The sequence below is a fragment of the Oncorhynchus kisutch genome, linkage group LG15 (assembly GCF_002021735.2).
Source record: "Oncorhynchus kisutch isolate 150728-3 linkage group LG15, Okis_V2, whole genome shotgun sequence".
Classification (NCBI taxonomy): Eukaryota; Metazoa; Chordata; class Actinopteri; order Salmoniformes; family Salmonidae; genus Oncorhynchus; species Oncorhynchus kisutch.
Window position 1 is genome coordinate 53,533,787 of NC_034188.2, and position 17,597 is coordinate 53,551,383.

Sequence of the window (17,597 nt, forward strand, 5' to 3'; positions counted from 1 at the left end):
AGAGAGAGAGAGTGTGTGTGTGTGTGTGTGTGTGTGTGTGTGTGTGTGTGTGTGTGTGTGTGTGTGTGTGTGTGTGTGTGTGTGTGTGTGTGTGTGTGTGTGTGTGTGTGTGTGTGTGTGTGTGTGCGCGCGTGTGTGCGCGATCTACGGTCAGCTTCAAAGGCTTGCGACGTCACACTGGAGAATGGTTTTGCACCCCTGCGTGACAACTCCAAAAACACAGAGCAGTGTTGAGCAAGAAGGCTGTGGAGGGCTGTCCTACGGTCAATGGAATGCTGGTCTCTACTGAAACTCAATATAAAGGTTTCCTCCCCCTGGATGACTCCTTCTTGTAGAAGGTGAATAACATGCAGTTTATACCCCCTCCAAGAACAACACAGAATGTGTCCTGTCTAATATGATGCAGAGAAGTCTTCTTTTTGGTCACACAAAATCATTTGAAGGAAACTTTTTTTTATCAAACTAGAAAAAGTCAATGTTCTGAAGAAGCTTTGTGTGTTTGCTAAATCTGTGTCTGGCAAGGCGTTACAGGTCACAAAGAAGTATATGTAAGAATCTAAGTTAGGGTAGCCTGAACACTTTCAAATGAGTTTTCATTTAAAAACTTTAATAGTTACAGCGTTTACTAGGGACGCAACTGTTTTTGTTGTCACATAAACACTCCAAACAGCCTACCCAACCACTCGGAGGCATCTGCATGGTCCTAAAGCAAAGCATCACATTCCAATGATAGAAAATGCAATTTCATGATGTGAGGGAGGACATGTCCCCCCCGTCCACAGTGAAAGTTACGCCCCTGGCGTTTACTCTAATATTCATACTCATGCAAATTAAAATAATATAATGTCTAGGTTTATTGCAAGTGGGAATAGTCTATTCTGTCGAGTTGGATTGGTGTTATATCTTACAGTACATTACCTATATTCAGTATCATTATAAGTAGGCTATCTGCAACTTTAATATGCTGTGATCTGTAATCATTGTGTATGCTAATGCATGCACATGTTAAAGTTTACAGTAATTAAGTAATATCATGGTGTTTCCTGAAGTTGGTTTGGTGTTTCTAGCTTGAATGGTTAAGAAAGCAGTGGCACTTTAGATATCATGGTTGCCCTTGACTCACATGCCAATTATGCAAATGTTTAATAGTTCTAATTTCCAAATGATCAAAGAAAATCTAAAATCTGACTGGAAGCAACATAATTTACACTGGACCAGACATTTTGACGTTTCACATTTTAAACACTGTTTTTTTTAATTAATTATGAATACAGGAAGTGTTTCTATCTTCCTGGAAGTTGTTTTTTGTGTTTCTAGCTTAAATGGTTAGTAGTATTTTGAATGTCTACCCATTGACTCCCACGTTATTAATTGGGCATAACATAATCCAAAACAAAAACAAAACAAACTGCAAATGCATCTAACAAGTTTGTAGTCACAAGCTTGATGTAGTCATTGCGTGCAATGAATATGAGACCAAATACTAAAACGTACACTAAAGTGCTTTCATTTCTAACCGGTAAAATAGATGTGTATGAAAATACACAAAAATAAAAGCTGACATTATGTACTGTCGCCTAATACGAAACATTCTCATATCTAAAATGCTGGAATATAGAGCCAAATGTAAAATGTTTGCTTCACTGTCCAAATACATACGGAGGGGAGTGTACCGAGTTAAGATTATTTACAGCCAAAGTAGGATATCCTGAAAACAGCATGACAAAACAAAACTGCAATTAGAGATTTTTTAATACCTAGAATTATGCTTTTTGTTCAAATGTGAAGGCACCAAATCCTGATTGAAACACTCGGTTTGAGATGATTCACTGGCCATCAGAATACAGTAGTGTCTAGAAGCCAGTTTATGTTGGGGCCAGAGGACCAGCATGAGTTCCACACTGTTTAGTCTAACCTACCCAAAAGTCACATACAAGAGTAATTTGGTACTGTACGGAGCTGTTTCAACAACCCGATAATTCAGCTGAACCTGTCAATCCTGCAGCAAGACCTACATCACAGAGCCTCCAAATTAACATGTAAATGACATCAGATGTATTTGATTTTTTTTTCTTCACAATACGTCTTTAAATTATTTGAAAGGATTTTGTAAAATAACATACACCCATTTCATCAAGTCTATAGATAATCTCACATATATATTTACCTCAACGCAACAGACAACAATCGTGTTTCTCCCCAATGTTTTGCTTTTTAATAAGAAAAACATGAATCATTCAAATCACAACATTCAAACCATGAACAACAACCTCACAATATATACATAAACATAATTTTCCAAGTCTGAAAAGCCACATAGTTTAAATAACAAGTCTTTAAAAACTAAAATACAAGAAATAAAAACAGTATTTCTGACCTGAAACTCATGGTTTATATTTCAAAAAGTGTTCCTTCAGTGAATATGCAGTTATTGGTCATCCATTACCAGAACATCTTGAAAGGCACTTTGAGGATGAGGGTTGCGACATAAAGCTCAATGTGGCATTGACAGTGGTCCAATTCTAATTGACCATTTGCAGTAAAAAAAAAGAAGAAAAAAAGGTAATTACATAGCATTGTTGTAACATACACTATCAGGGCCACCCAAGCTGTGCAAAATGGTGGGAACTCTTGTGCAAAGTACTGTATGTAAATGGTCCTCTTACTGCATTTCCATTCAACTCCTATCTTCGTAACTGACATACCATGGCCCCTCTCCATCCTAACCCTTGGTATGTTGTGTAATATAACGTGAAGCCATTCCAAAATATCCTATGCCATAAAGACCTGTGGAACAGCAGGCTCTCATCATTGATAATAAAAGGGTCCTCTGGGGGGGAAAAAAACATGTTTTAAAACAGACAAACAAAGATGAAATTAGATCTACCACAGTTTCATCCCATTTTAAACAGACTTCATCCCCCCCCTCCCCCCTTAAAATTGATACCTGGTAAAAGAATACAAGAAATGGCTCTCTTATCAGTAAAAACAACATCACTTGCACCACATGTAAAAATGAACCATGGCAGCTCATTTGTGTTCACGGATGTGTATTTGAAGAGATTAAAACAGCATGTTAAGAATAGGAATGAAGTATCATGCTCTAAAACACAACAAGAATTCCCTGTAATGCAGTAACAACTGCCCCGAAGCAGTAACCTGAACCTTTTCTCACTCCCACAATCCCTCACATTGTTTCATGTCACATTTGTTTTGTAACGCGTCTACACAGCACTGTACAAGATATATTAATTTTCTTCCCTTCATAAATAAATGCACATCGCCTTTCCCCCACTCCATCTATTTACAATGTGTACAACCCAAGTAGTCCTGCATGTCTGTCGAACAAACTAAAACCCAGTTTGAAATAGTCTAAAAATGGCACAACAAAATGGCAAAGGGGGGTGTGAATTTACTTCAGTGTGAATTTATGAATGTGTCCGTTTAAAGACCTGATGAATGGGTGTCTATCCAGCACTGGGTTTTTACCTGTGTCTTCTACTTCATGTATCTGCAGGTTTTCCCTGATCAACTGTGTATTCAGCTCTGCTAAATGTTATTTTCGTCCCTTTGGCCCCTCGTGAGTAGACTTTCAATGGCAGCCACCTTACACTTTGGGATTTCAAGGCTGCTAAAAGTCCTTGTCAGCACCACTTGGCTGTGGTCCAGAGGCCCCCATGTTAGGAGGCATTGAGGACCGACCGGCTGTAGAGGGTCTGGTAGTAGGCCCCAGAGTCCATGACCGAGGGTCCGGCGCTGTCGTAGATCTGCTTGGCTGCTATCGGAGAGGAGGAGGCGTAACTGTTGTAGGCCATCACGTGGTCCTGGTAGGTCTTCAGGTCCATCTTTTGCTCGTTGGACATGAGGTTGGTGATGGAGAAGGGGTGATTGAAGTTGTAGTGGGGATCCATGGCTTTGAGAGGGTCGTTCTGCAGGTCCAGATTATGCATGGCGCTGGGGAGGAGATGGGGGCTGCCTCCCATGACCTGGGAGTGGAGGAGAGGGGTGGTGGAGGGCACTGAGGAGGTGATTGCCACAGGGGTGCTCTGGATGTGGGACTGGGGCTGTGGGGGGCAGTCCAGCTGGACCATGCTCCTCTGCTGCTGCTCCTCTGAGGAGGAACCTGGGTGGGAGTTGTCAGAGTGAGCCGAGTCGGCCCCCTCCGAGCCCCCCGCTGGGCTGTGTTCCTCCATCAGGTTGTCTCCATGGCCCCCTTTCCCCGAGCCTCCCTCCTGGGTCCTGCCAGACTTCTTCGCAGCCTTCTCTTGATCGATCTTGAAGCGCTTCTGGCGGCGCAGGTAGCAGCCGTTCTCAAACATGTTGCCTGAGTTGGGGTGCAGGGCCCAGTAGGAGCCCTTGCCGGGCTTGTCGGGCGAGCGGGCCACCTTGACGAAGCAGTCATTGAAGGACAGCGAGTGGCGGATGGAGTTCTGCCAGCGCTGCTGGTTCTCGCGGTAGTAGGGGAACAGGTCCATGATCCACTGGTAGATCTCGTTGAGGGTGAGCATCTTGCTGCCGGACTGCTGGATGGCCATGGTGATGAGGGAGATGTAGGAGTAAGGTGGCTTGGCGTGGGTCAGTGAGCGGCGGTAGGGCTTGGGCACCTCCTTGGCCCGGTTGAGGGAGGTGGGAGAGGGGTAGCTCAGCTGGCTCATGGGCTGGCTCATGTTCTGGTAGTGGGAGAGGGAGCCTAGGGAAGGGCCTGGGGAGCCCAGCTGGGAGAGAGAGCTGGGGTTGAGGGATGAAGTCACCGGGGACAGGTTCATATGGTTGGCCCCTCCGCCCATGGAGGCCAGTTGACTGTTGAGCCCAGAGCTGCCATAGCCCATGTTCATGGTGGCTGGAGAACCAGCTGGGTTCAGGTTGATGTAGCTGTTGATGGTGCTCATTGAGCTCATTGAATTCATGGCAGTGGGAGAGGAATACATCTGAAAACATAACAGAAAATGGTTGATTTAGTCATTTAGAAACTAAAAAGTCGGTTTAGACAATAAATAATGTAATTTATTTTGTTGTGTCCAAAAGCCTGTACTAATGGAAAACATCAATGGTCAATGATACCATTGGAGCGAAAGGGACATGGATTTCACATATCATTGTTAAACCTGAAAATGCGTAACATGCGGGTCATGGATTCTTTCCCTTTCATTTAGTAGTTCTCCCTCGTCACTACTAAGTGCTCCAAAACCAAGGCAAATAAAACGAACGTTTTAAGAAACGTTCCAAAATATCTGACCATCAATACACGTTTAAAAAGGATTACACAGCCGTAAACTACATAATCATCAAAGTATCCTAATATTTATTTGAGAGCATATAAAGTTGATTAAAGACAGGATTTAATTTGCCATTACTTTAATCACGAATTTCTTGGGGGAAATGTATCGTTATTTCAACTCTCGGAGGTAGCCAACCTTGATCAAATTGACTGATAATTTAATTTCCGAGATGCTTTATCATTCACATAATTTGCATATTTAAATGGTATAGTCCATAAGTGTTAGTATAAACAGACTAGGCAATTCATTAAAAAAAATAAGATAGATTTGATGTAAACAAGCCTCTAAATGTCACATATACAATTTTAACAGGTCGCACAAGGACAAACTGAGCCAAATCCTATCACATCAGTGTTATATGTTGAATTGTAAAATTCTAACAATACAAAATCAAAGATAAGAAATTGCAGCCAAAATTCTGGAGTGATAAATATTAAAATCAATCCAATGTGTTTGTAAAATACTGAGCTTTCGATTCAATAACTTACTTCTAAGAAACTCTAGAATAGACTTTAAACAAACAAATATCCAGCAACCACACACACGCACATAGCCCATATGGTAAACTTATATAGGAAAAAACGGTGTTTTTACCTCAGTGGCTTCGCTGTAGAAGGCATTCCACTCTGGCAGTTCATGAGACTCCATCTTCACTGAGCTCAACATCCCAAATACAACTTTTTATAGTAAGAAAATATATTTGAGAGAATAAAAGACAGCAAATCCTTGTTTGAGTTTATAATTAGCTTTGAGTTTCTGCTCAAAATTCAGGACTTCAGCAAAGGAGTAAAATTTTAATCCAAGATAACGAAAGAGTTCCACTGACTAGATTGAAGACTATAATAAAAATAATCAAGAACTAAAAAACGTTTTTTTTTTATACAATGCTTCCTCGGGCTATGAGTGGGTCTTCAGTGAAATGTCAATATTTATTCGTCGATTTATCAATCATCCATCGTTTCATAATCAAGATTAACAGGTTATTTATCTAAAGCGGACGTGCTCTTTGGGAAACGCTAGATCCGTATGAAGTCCGCAGAATGCTCCTGTGCAAGCCCCGGTCCGTGTGCGTGAGTCAATGTGCTGTGGGCAAGTGGAGTAAAAGTTGGACGTGCCTTCTTAAAAACTCAGGTAAGGTCCCGCCCCATAAGGGCATTTGAATATCGTCCAAGGCAATTTGAATATCGTAAAAAGACGTCTCTTGCCCCCTGGTGAGGGTGTATATTGGCCGGGGACAGACACATCCATCTCAATTTCAAGCATGCATCCTCCATTTCTTGTCTAAAAACTCATGCTTAACCGTCTCTGGATGCAGACACTGATTGTAGGCTATTTTCATCATTTATTTTACAACACAATTATAACCTCGTAAGTAATTTATGGATTTAAATGATTAGAATATGAATGTATAAAGGATTGCTTAACACTGAGTCGTCTTCTGATTGACTTCAATTCGCAGTCAAACTGACGATCAATATGTAACTCAATGGAAATCAAATACCTTTATTTGGCTCTCATTTTAATACACTCGACCAAAGAAAATATCAGCTCAATAGGTCGAGATCTGAAATGAAGGAGGATTTATTGCAGGCCTTGATGAGGTATTGATGTGGACAGGGGTATAATCTCACGGGTTAAGGTCATCAGTGGGAGGTCTGATAAGGGAGCCTGAGGTGACTGACAGGTGGGAGAGCTGTTAATTCCCGCGACAATCACTTCTCTGGAGCTCTAACGGCTATATGGAGGATGATGAGTTGCTGGAGAACTTGGAATTCTCAGAAACACGTTGGTTCCCAACTCCCATAGCCTCGTTATAGGTCTGCAAAGTTTTAGTCCAATTGAAGGCCACATTAACGAAAATGTGTATTATACGTGTGCATTACAGGTGTACATGTTAAGGTAAATTAAGTGAAGAATATATTGGCCAACCAAAATAATGAAAAACAAATAATGTAGACCTAATCCAATGTGTCATGTAAGGCCTATCCTTGGCCTGATTCAGAATACACATCTCGTTGTCAAGCGCAGACAGTCAAATTTGAATGTCAATGCATTTCTTAATTGTCCATGAATAGAGCTGTAATGATGCGCCATAGGTGGTCAACAGGATTAGTTGAGAAAAGCGTTAAGGAAATTACGCAGCAAGGAGACGTCGCGTTCAGCGCAATACGTAGAAATGGCTTACTTCGGGACACTTTGTTTTTTAAAATAATTGAATGAATGAAAAACAACATAAGTATTTAAAAGTTTCAAAACAACAGAATCCGTTTATTCAGTCATCTTTTTTGATTTCACAGTAATATAAGCAGGACTATAACAAAAGCTTGATCTCGATCAGGCCTAATGGTCTGAACACGTCCAACGATTTGCGCCTTCTTGCAAAACGTTGTCAGGTCGATTAACACATTCAATGGGATAACACATGGCTGTCTGTAATGATAGTAATGAAGCTTTATAGAACAATGCTTTCCTAACCAAGTATATACCTACGTGATTAAAGTATCTATAAGCAACACATTTTTAGCACTGATTTGAACAATTATATTCAGGCATGGCCCAAAATTTAATTATATTCAAGCATGGCCCAAAATTTAATTGAACTGTTTCCCATGGCCAAATACATATAGCTAACCTCAATTGTCTTGAATCGAAGGCCAGCTATTTCGATAGATATAGATAACCCGTTCAAAAAAATGGTTCTACAATATGGAGAGCTTTGGAGGAATATGTTGCGCGCGCTGAAACGCATTTGAGTAATGAGCAGAGAACTACTTCCTCATTAATCCTTTGCCTTTAAATGGTCTATTCCCCCATCACAGATCCCTACATCCTCCTGCAGGTCGGCCGCTTCTAATGCCAATGTGACAGTAGATCGTTCATTAACACCTCAACGATTAGCTAACAATAGCTTTAATGAGTTGACACTAATAGAGGAAGCCAGAGATTTCAATATGCATTCTAGTGGGGGGAGTTACGATTCGCCCTCTACCATATCTTGGTAGGCGGCGTTGTACAATTACGCTAACCTTTAAGCGTGTTTAAAGAAGTGTATGCCTACAGTAAAATACATTGAAAAACAAATGACTACAACATCAGATAAAATAACACATTTATCTAAGTGAAATTATGGCCGATGTCAAATAAGAAGCCATCTAATTGATTAATCGGCAACTGTGCCATTTCCCTCCAATATAGACGACCGCCTAGATGATTTATTTTTTTGTTCACAACACATCTCTAAAATCAAGATCTGCACAGGTTAAAGTGCGCCATCTACTGGACATAGCAAGACAATGACCATCGAGCGTTTCATTGCAACACAGTTATAACACCGTGGTAGTATTTTTGATTTATTTATTTATGTACGCTTCAAATTTTTGGTCAATTACCTAGAAGCTTCATGAGAAATAGCAAATAAAATGTGACATTTACATCCAATGAACAAAACAAATCATATGAAACGAAACGATATGAAACGAAAAGTTTATATAGAGTTGGAATACAAGCTTTACCCTTAAACTGTGTTGAGATAAGCAACTACAAAAACAACTCAACAGGAGGCCATGGCAGACAGGACCAGAATAATAGAAAGGCTGGCACAAGACAATCCTTACTAATTTAGTGGCCAAATACAAAAGTGAATAGACTTATAGGGATTTTTAAAAAGTGCTTTCAGACAGAGGATGCCATTAAAGGCACTTGAGGAAAGTTGCATGAACATAGTGTTTCTGTGGGAAATTCATTTTTTGTTGTATTGGCTACATTTGAATTACAGTATCCTATTTTAGATAAGAAATAGGCCTAGGCCTAATTTTGGTACTAAATACACTTTCAGATACAGCTACTAGTGTACAATACGTATGTTTGTACAGTATACATTCATGCCCACGTGATTGGCAATGGCTTGATGCATTGTCCTCATTTCATATTAACACATGCGCATGCTAGGGTATTGATTGGCACTAGCTTTGCAAATTGATCATTAAATTCATATATTCATTTTGGTGACAAACATCAAAAGGTTAAGGAAAACCTGACAGGGAATTATTTTGATATACATGTATATATTATATTTTAGACAATTCAAAGAGTTAAGTTCATAGGTAAAAACAGAGCATTAAATTGGGATATTATAGAACTTATTAAAATAAAATAAAAAAAATCCTATTTCATGAGGATCACATGAAACAAACCTTGAATCTCAATCTATATAGAAAAAAACCTTTGACTTTACATGAATAGTAAATTCCTTTAATTAAACACCAAACTATTAGTTTAATCTACACCCTCTACAACTTCAGTTAACAGAACCTATAACTATCCTAACAATAACCATTTCACCCACTATTTCCCTGGCACATATTGAAATAATAAAGACATTTAACACATAAAGGATAAGATTAGTTTTGAAATGTACAGTGCCTACAAAAAGTCTACACCCCCTTGAACATTTTCCACATTTTGTTGCGTTACAAAGTGGGATTGAAATTGTCATTTTTCATCAACAATCTATTACTCCGTAATGTCAAAGTAGAAAATAAAAAATAAGATTCTTCAAGCTCTGTCAAGGTGTCAAGGTGTTGGGGATCATGGCTAGACAGCAATTTTCAAGTCTTGGCGTAGATTTTCAAGCAGACTTAAGTCAAACCTGCAACTTGGTCACATTCACTGTCTTCTTGGTAAGCAACTCCAGTGTGGATTTGGCTTTGTGTTGTAGGGTATTGTCTTTCTGAAAAGGTGAATTCCTCTCCCAGTGTCTGGTGTACAAACAGACTGAAGCAGGTTTCCTCTAGGATTTTGCCCGTGCTTAGCTCCAACACATTTCCCTTTCTTCCTGAAAACCTCCCCAGTCTTTGCCTGTGTCAAGCTTCTGAACTCATTTAGGCTTGCCTAAACAAAAAGGGTGAAACTTATACAACGACTATATTTTAGTGATTTCATTTGTAAACATTTTTTAGACGCCCCCCCCCCCTTCACTTTGACATTAAATGGTGTATTTTCTGTAGATCAAACAAAGATTTTTATAAATCTATCGCCATCCTACTTCCTAACGCACCAACATTTGAAAAAAGTTCACAAATTTGTGGGAGGTGGGGAGAACCTGTTGAGATTGTCGTTATCTGTCTGCAGGCTCCAGCTCCACTCAGGCGTCAACAGCCTTCTGTCCAGACAGACATCACACAAACAGATTATAAATGGTAGATCTTCTATAGGGCACTGTACATTTACTTCAGCATGAATCTTTGGTTTCGATGCACGTGTTTAGGCTACTCAGTGGTACACACCACAAGCTGTATTGGTCTCAAAACTATAGATTGCACATCTATTACCGCGGAGCAAGATCGTCTTGCATTCGAACATTCAGTATAAAATAGAGAGGTATCCATCCCATTTCATACATGCTGGATAAAAGCGTCTTTGTTGGGCACTGTGAAAGCCATGTTACTGTATCGTCTAGCACTGAAAGCCACCGTTGCTCTCTTATAATATCGATGGCGCGACAGACGTCAACTGCTGCTGGTCTGAGGTTTCAACAAGGAGCAAACAATTCGCTCCGTGACAGTCAGTTTTTTAAAACGTAAAGCGCAAAATGTGGCGCAAAACAAAACACTTCTAGTCTGTATGTTGCTGTAACATGTAGTGAAGTCGTCCCTCTTTCACGTTGACACTCAGAAATCTGTTAGAAAGATGTTCAATGAAACAGAAAACAACAGCCCTATAATCACCTAGAACAGAGGCTAGATGAAGTTTATACTTCTCAACCATGGTCCACTGGTTTATAACTTCAGTGACTAATACTAGTGACCAATACTAATGTATATAAGTTGATGTTTGAGGGACATAGGGGTGAATTAGGTATTAGAGGTGAGCTGGGGCTGGGGGTATCGTCACCCCCCTAACCAACCAGACAGTGAAGTGGTAGTGTAAGGCCTGCTCCATGCAGGTGGATGTGTATGATGATTGGCTGTGAGTTGGGGAGAACCTGGTGGATTTCCGTGGTGATTGGCTGCGAGGTGGGGAGAACCTGTTGAGATTGTCGTTATCTGTCTGCAGGCTCCAGCTCCACTCAGGCGTCAACAGCCTTCTGTCCAGACAGACATCACACAAACAAACAGATTAATAAATGGTAGGCTGACCATATTCGGTGACAATTTAGGCTACATATCATATATTATACTGTATCATAAAGCATAGGATGTATTACCTATAAGCATGTCACAAACACTAAATTAGCCTATGGCCTAGCTACATAGAGAATACTTTGGCCTAAAGACTGACTCCAAGACAACAAACTCAATGGAAACCAAGGTGTAGTGAAATTGCATCTTACAGTCAGCTGTCCCAGAGGATTTAGGGGTCGCGCTCCTTCTTCACCTTGACGTCTCCAGCCAGGATGGTAGCGATCTCTCCCTGCATGAAGGCCCAGGGCACGTTGGAGCCCACCAGGGGACACCGCTCTCCACTGGGGCAGAACACCTCGCTGCCTGCCTCCTGGCTCCGGATGAAGTCTCTGGTGCAAGGGAAGCAGAACTTATGGGCCGCAACCGAGGGGCACTGGACAAAGTGAGTGTCTTCCAAGCGCTCGTGGCAGATGGTGCAGCAGAGAGGGGGACCAGAGGAGCCGGAGGGGTCCCCTGCTCCTTGGTCCGAGGCCCCAGCCAGGGGGAGAGCTGCTGTGGTGCCCCCTGCAGAGTTGCTGGCTCCCTGAGGTTCCCCATTCCTGGAGGCCAGGCGCCGCTGCTGCCCCGCAGGGCAGGCCGCCATGGGGCTGCTGCTGCTCTGCCTCACTGCCAAGGAGGAGTGGCCCAGGCCTCCACCACTACTGCTGCTGCTAGGGGCCTCTCTGGGTGACTCAGCCACGCTCATCAGTGCTGTGATGGGGGAGGGGTCGCTGCTGTGGGAATGGGAGGCCGAGCCCTCCTGGTGGGGAGGTGGCTGGCTAACGCTGGGGAAGGAGGAGGCAGCTAGGTGGATAGCCATTCCCGGGTACATCCCCATGGGCCAGTGCTGCCGGAGCTGCTCCTCTGTGGTCAATACCTCTCCACCCTGGGGCTCTGGGGAAGCCTTCCTCCGGCGCCCGCGGACTGGCGGTGCCGAGCGGGACATGTGACACAGCGCTGTGGGCAGAATGGAGCAGCTGGCGTCCAGGTAGGGCTGGGGGAGAACGTCAGGGCCGGGGGTGTCCTTAAAGGCCCTTACCGCATCACTCAACAGCTCAGAGAGCAGTCGCCAGTCCCCCGTGCCATGCCTTTTCTCGTACTCCACATACTTTAGGCCCGAGTTGACCATCTTGCTCCCTGAGTCTCTCTGGCTATCGTGGAACATCTGCTTGACCAGCGCCGCCAGGCTGGAGAACATGTTCCCCGAGCCGCACGGGTACTCCGCAAAGATCTTCAGCTCAAAGTCCAGCGCCAGCTTGGCGTCGAAGGCAAAGATCCGTCCCACCAGGCTGTGGTCCTTCTTGAAGCGCACGTTGAAGGGGGTGCAGCCGGAGAGGGTGAGCAGGGCCCCTCGTACAGCCTTGGGTCGGCCGGCCCAGTCGTCTGCTCGGTTCCGTACACTCTCTGACAGCTCGGCCAGAGCCTCTGCGTTCCTCTGCTTCTCCCTCAGCTCCTTCTCAAACTCAGGGCTCAGGAAGGAGGCCACACTCATGCCCATGCTCAGCTGCCTCTTGGTGATCTCGTTCAGCATGGGGGCAGAGAGGGTGAGGGGGGCTCCCCCGACTCTGGCATTTAAACCAGGCACAGCTGCTAGCAACCCGTGTGGAGCCCCCACAAGGCCTTGTGTCATTAAATTGGGCGGAACGGTACCCCCCATGGGTCTTCTGGCGTTGTTAGGGCTTTGTCCACTGAGTTCTTGTTGTGGGCCCCCGTCATCTATTCTGTGCAGACCGTTGGGGATCCGTGCTGGGGCTCCGTAGTCCCCTCTTCCCCTTTCAAAGCGTTCAGGAAGTGGTCTGCCACCCTCCATAGGTCCATCTCTCCCACCTGGGCCATGTTTAGTGGGTTGGGGACACGGGGACCTGTCATCCTGCATAACATGAGTTATTTTCAACTGCCTTGCCGTCTCTATGAGAAATTCAATACGGTCCGTACCTTCATAATTCACACAGCCTCGGCAGACAGTCTCGCTAAAGTCCCAGATCATAGCCCATGGCATCTTAGGCAAATCGCAAAGGTAACAACACCACTGCCGCCTTGAATATGACTGGGGGGAGGACATATTTGATAGGCCCTTTTATATCTTTCTTGCTTTCTGAGGTCCTGATTAAACAGATGCAACGTTAGCTTTCAATAGTTCAGAAATAATCGCCGCGTCTGTTACTTCTCCAATACCTTAACAAATATGATACACACTCTGTATTAAACACACAAAAAAGTTGTGTTTACTCCATTTCGGCCGCCCTGTGCACGTGAGTGTTTATACTAGAAGACTGTCTTTGCTGGAACTTACACAACGCCGTGCTAATGGTGCATTCTGGGATTTGTTGTTTTCGTTCCGGGCCTTCGCGAGTATGCGCTTCGTGAACAACATCAGTTGCGTCTAAAAAGCGAATTTTGACTGCACACAGACCATGGTTTATATTAATCAACACTCTATGTAAAATAAGATATATTTACAAAGGTACCGATATGCGCAGCCCAGATCATCGCGAACCGAGCTAGATTTAGTGTATCCAGGTCAAAGGTACTATATATTTTTTTGGAACAAAACATGTTGATGCAGGCATACGCTTTTAGTTAGACTAAGTTAAATGTAGTCATTTATCAGTACTCCGAGATCATGCCAAATGAGGTATCTTCATCAAGCGATGATTCAAGTGACACGGAGGAGGTTCCGCAAAAACGGAGAAAGCAGGGTAAGTTATTTTCTACCTTAACTAGCTAACTTAGCTAATGTTAGCCACTCCAATCAACCCCATCAAAGCTGACTGCCAGATATCTAGTAAATCCTGTTAGGAATCAAAAGTGAAGTGCTGTAATGGGCAGACAACATTGTGCATTCAATGCTGATTTCCCAGACACACACACACAGAGTATGTTCACTTAGCTAGCTATCTAGCGAATAACAATAACTATGTCACAACCCTCAGCTTCCAGGTATCAGTGTCCAGCTGATTTTGTGGCATTTACCCACAAACCCTGTGCCAGTACCCTCATCGAAAGGCTTCGTGATGACAACACAGAATTATGGCTAATCAAAGCTCCCAGCGGATTCAACCCGGACTGGTAGGCAACCCCTCTTTCCATTTATTTGAATTATCTTAGAAGAGGCATGATTCACTTCTAATAACAGACAGGGAAATATCTAACAATGTCCTCAGCATTTCTCTGTCTGTTATTAGAAGTGAGTCACTGTCCACTTCCATTGCTTTACACCCACATTGTCTACATCTGGTGTGCCTCTTAGCACACTGTCTGTGACTGTCATCTCTCTCTCCTCCCTCCCAGTTTCAGCAGTCTGAAGATGCCTCTGTCTGGGCTGCAGACCATGCAGGCCCCTGCCCAGCAGGCGCGGGGCAGTGGTGGGAATTCCGGGCAGATCTATAGCGTGCTGGGTGGGCCCTCTGGTGCCGCGGACCTCCACCTCCTCACCAGCCACCGCCAGAGGCTTGACTCGGTGGTCTGTGCCCCGACCTTCAGCGGCCTCCTCAACATCTGTGAGAGCTACGGCGACTGCAGCACCAACCAGACCACCATAGCCATCCCAGCCACCCCGGCCCCCACCGTGCCCCCGGGGCTCCGCCTGCGCTTCCAGCCTTTCGGAAGCAGGACCCCCACCCTCTCCAGAGTGATGGAGTATACACTGGATACTCCGCTGCCGTCTTCACGAGAGACGCCTCTCAGGGTCACACTGTACCCGGGGGAGGAGAGGAAGAGCAAGAAGAAAAAGAAGAGGAAAGACAAACTTATAAAGACTGAGGAGGAGGAGGAGGAGGAGGTGGTCAGGGTGAAGCAGGAGCTGCTACACATGACCCCAGAGGAGTCCTATGAACTTCCTGGGCAGGAAGCTGAACTCTCAGAGGAGAAGAGGAGGAAGAAGAAGAAGAAAAAGAAGGATAAGGACAGAGGAGAGGCAGAGGGAACTGTAGATTTGTCTTTTAATGTAATTAAACAAGAGGTGGAAGTAAAAGTTGAACCAATGGACAATTCCTATGGTGACGTTGAAGATTCTGGAAAAAAGAAAAAGATAAAGAAAAACTAGCATGACGATGACGAGTCTGTTGTTTTTACCATCATCTGGTTTTGTGAAGTTATGCTATGATATAATTGTATTATTCAATTAGGCACTTCAACAAATAATTATTATACTACTGTACTGTCATTTTGTTTTTTTGGGGAGAAATGTTATTGTCTAATAAAACCTAGACAGTAACACATAACAGTCTTCAGACTTGTGCCCCTTTTCACACTGAACAAGTATATAAACGCAACATGTAAAGCGTTTGTCCCATGTTTCATGAGCTGAAATAAACGATCCCTGAGATTTTCCATACGCACAAAAAGCAAATTTTTCTCATTTTGTGCCCAAATTGAAGCTGATTTAGAGAATTTGGCATCACGTCCAACCAGCCTCAACTGCAGACCACGTGTATCCACCCCAGCCCAGGACCTCAACATCCGGCATTTTCACCCGCGGAATAGTCTGCTTCTTTTCTGTTGAATGTTACTTGAAGAACTGAATACCATGAAAATACTGTACCTATTAATGCTTGAGGGAGAAGTGTTCAGCATAAATGGCTATCCAATGTAAATGAATGTGTAGATAATTGATTGCTGTAGATGAAACTGGGATTGCACAACTGAAGAATTTCTGCACAAACTGTCAGAAACCGTCTCAGAGAAGCTCAAATGTATGCTCGTCATCCTCACCAGGGTCTTGACCTGACTGCAGTTAAATGTCGTAACTGACTTCAGTGGGCAAATTGCTCACCTTCGATGGCCACTTCCACACTGGAGAAGTGCTCTTTACGGATGAATCATGGTTTCAACTGTACCGGGCAGATGGCAGGCAGCGTGTGTGGGTGAGCGGTTTTCACATTGTAAACAGAGTGCCCCATGGTGGTGGTGGGGTTATGGTTCGGGCAGGTATAAGCTACAGACAACGAACATAATTGCCTTTTATCAATGGCAATTTGAATGCACAGAGATACCGTGACGAGATCCTGAGGCCCATTGTCGTGCCATTGATCCACTGCCATCACCTCATGTTTCAACATGATAATGCACAGCCTCATGTCACAAGGATCTGTACACAATTCCTGGAAGCTGAAAATGTCCCAGTTCTTCCATGGCCTGCATACTCACCAGACATGTTACCCATTGGGCATGTTTGGGATGCACAGGTTCCGCCAATATCCACCATCTTCGCCCAGCCATTGAGGAAAAGTGGGACAACATTCCACAGGCTACAATTCACACCCGGGTCAACTCTATGCAAAGGAGATGTATCACGCTGCATGAGGCAAATGGTGGGCACACCTGATACTGACTGGTTTTCTGATCCACACCCCCTACCTTTTGTTTTAAGGTGTCTGTGACCAACAGGTGCATATCTGTATTCCCAGTCATGTGAAATCCATAGATGAGGGCCTAATGAATTAATTTCAATTGACTGATTTCTATATATGAACTGTAATTCAGTAAAATCTTTGACATTTTTGCGTGTTGCGTTGATATTTTTGTTCGTTGTAGTTAATTTACCCTCAATGTTGCCATTAACTATTGATTCTGCTGCAGTCCTGCAGTACTCTTGCTCCACAGGCAGATGGTGCTGTAGTTCTTCTCTCGTCACCGGCCACAGATGCGGTCGGCTGCCTCTCAGCCTGCTCTTACTCTGCACTGGAGTATGGTCCTGTTTTCTAATGAGTTCAGAGACACCTCTGGTGCTATCCAACTCGATGTCTGTACTTTCCTCCCACTACACCACCCCCTGCATGTATGCCTCACTTACTCGCTGCAAGTCTGTGGTAGTGTCGCATTTCCTTATTTTTTTCGGACACTTTACTGTATTTTTTTAAGTTGCGTTTGGGTTTGTGAGTGAATTATGAGCCGTGAACAAAATAACGTTGAATAGGCTACATGTTCAATTCAATTCTTCGTATAAAAGGTTATGTAATTGTTAAAATATATATATATTATATATATATTATTTTGTACATGAATAACACTTTTTTTTAAACTTGCATGGAAGTTCTGGTCTTCAGAATTCTTTCTTGAAGCTTGATGCTCAGAGAGTATCTCATAGACAACAGCTGCTATTTTATAACTCTGGTATGGAGGGCATAGAACTTTGATGTTGGATCAAACCTTATGC

At 43.4% G+C, this 17,597-nt stretch overlaps 3 protein-coding genes across 5 annotated transcripts; 1 reads left to right on the forward strand and 2 right to left on the reverse strand.

Annotated features, from left to right (window-relative positions):
* Positions 1–2,187: 2,187 nt before the first annotated feature.
* Positions 2,188–6,374, reverse strand: LOC109905464 (hepatocyte nuclear factor 3-beta-like). The gene is made up of 2 exons (XM_020502847.2): positions 5,874–6,374; positions 2,188–4,928 (listed from the first exon to the last, which is right to left on the reverse strand). Exons 1-2 carry the CDS (start codon positions 5,943–5,945, stop codon positions 3,681–3,683), a joined length of 1,320 nt encoding a protein of 439 aa, XP_020358436.1. The 5' UTR covers positions 5,946–6,374; the 3' UTR covers positions 2,188–3,680.
* A 1,144-nt stretch (positions 6,375–7,518) lies between these two features.
* On the reverse strand, positions 7,519–13,722 carry LOC109905466 (interferon regulatory factor 2-binding protein 1-like). Of its 3 annotated transcripts, XR_002257276.2 has the most exons (3): positions 11,611–13,721; positions 11,305–11,364; positions 7,519–10,380 (listed from the first exon to the last, which is right to left on the reverse strand). XR_002257276.2 is itself a non-coding variant. In XM_020502849.2 (2 exons), exon 1 carries the CDS (start codon positions 13,500–13,502, stop codon positions 11,631–11,633), a length of 1,872 nt encoding a protein of 623 aa, XP_020358438.1. In that variant the 5' UTR covers positions 13,503–13,722; the 3' UTR covers positions 7,519–11,361; positions 11,611–11,630. The 3 variants fall into 3 exon arrangements, 2 of the variants coding, with proteins under 2 accessions (XP_020358438.1, XP_020358437.1); XM_020502849.2 differs by having other exon boundaries at positions 7,519–11,361; positions 11,611–13,722; XM_020502848.2 differs by having other exon boundaries at positions 7,519–11,364; positions 11,611–13,720.
* Positions 13,723–13,736: 14 nt separating this feature from the next.
* Positions 13,737–15,772, forward strand: LOC109905467 (DNA-directed RNA polymerase I subunit RPA34-like). Its single transcript, XM_020502850.2, has 3 exons — positions 13,737–14,139; positions 14,374–14,509; positions 14,732–15,772. Exons 1-3 carry the CDS (start codon positions 14,064–14,066, stop codon positions 15,483–15,485), a joined length of 966 nt encoding a protein of 321 aa, XP_020358439.1. The 5' UTR covers positions 13,737–14,063; the 3' UTR covers positions 15,486–15,772.
* Positions 15,773–17,597: the final 1,825 nt, after the last annotated feature.

Coding starts and splice junctions, on each gene's coding strand:
- LOC109905467 (XM_020502850.2), top strand. CDS start 14,064: ATGCCAAATGAGGTATCTTCATCAAGCGATGATTCAAGTGACACGGAG. Junction 14,140..14,373: donor GCAAAAACGGAGAAAGCAGG/GTAAGTTATTTT, acceptor CACAACCCTCAG/CTTCCAGGTATCAGTGTCCA. Junction 14,510..14,731: donor AGCGGATTCAACCCGGACTG/GTAGGCAACCCC, acceptor CCTCCCTCCCAG/TTTCAGCAGTCTGAAGATGC.
- LOC109905466 (XM_020502849.2), bottom strand. CDS start 13,502: ATGTCCTCCCCCCAGTCATATTCAAGGCGGCAGTGGTGTTGTTACCTT.
- LOC109905464 (XM_020502847.2), bottom strand. CDS start 5,945: ATGTTGAGCTCAGTGAAGATGGAGTCTCATGAACTGCCAGAGTGGAAT. Junction 4,929..5,873: donor TCTACAGCGAAGCCACTGAG/GTAAAAACACCG, acceptor TTATGTTTTCAG/ATGTATTCCTCTCCCACTGC.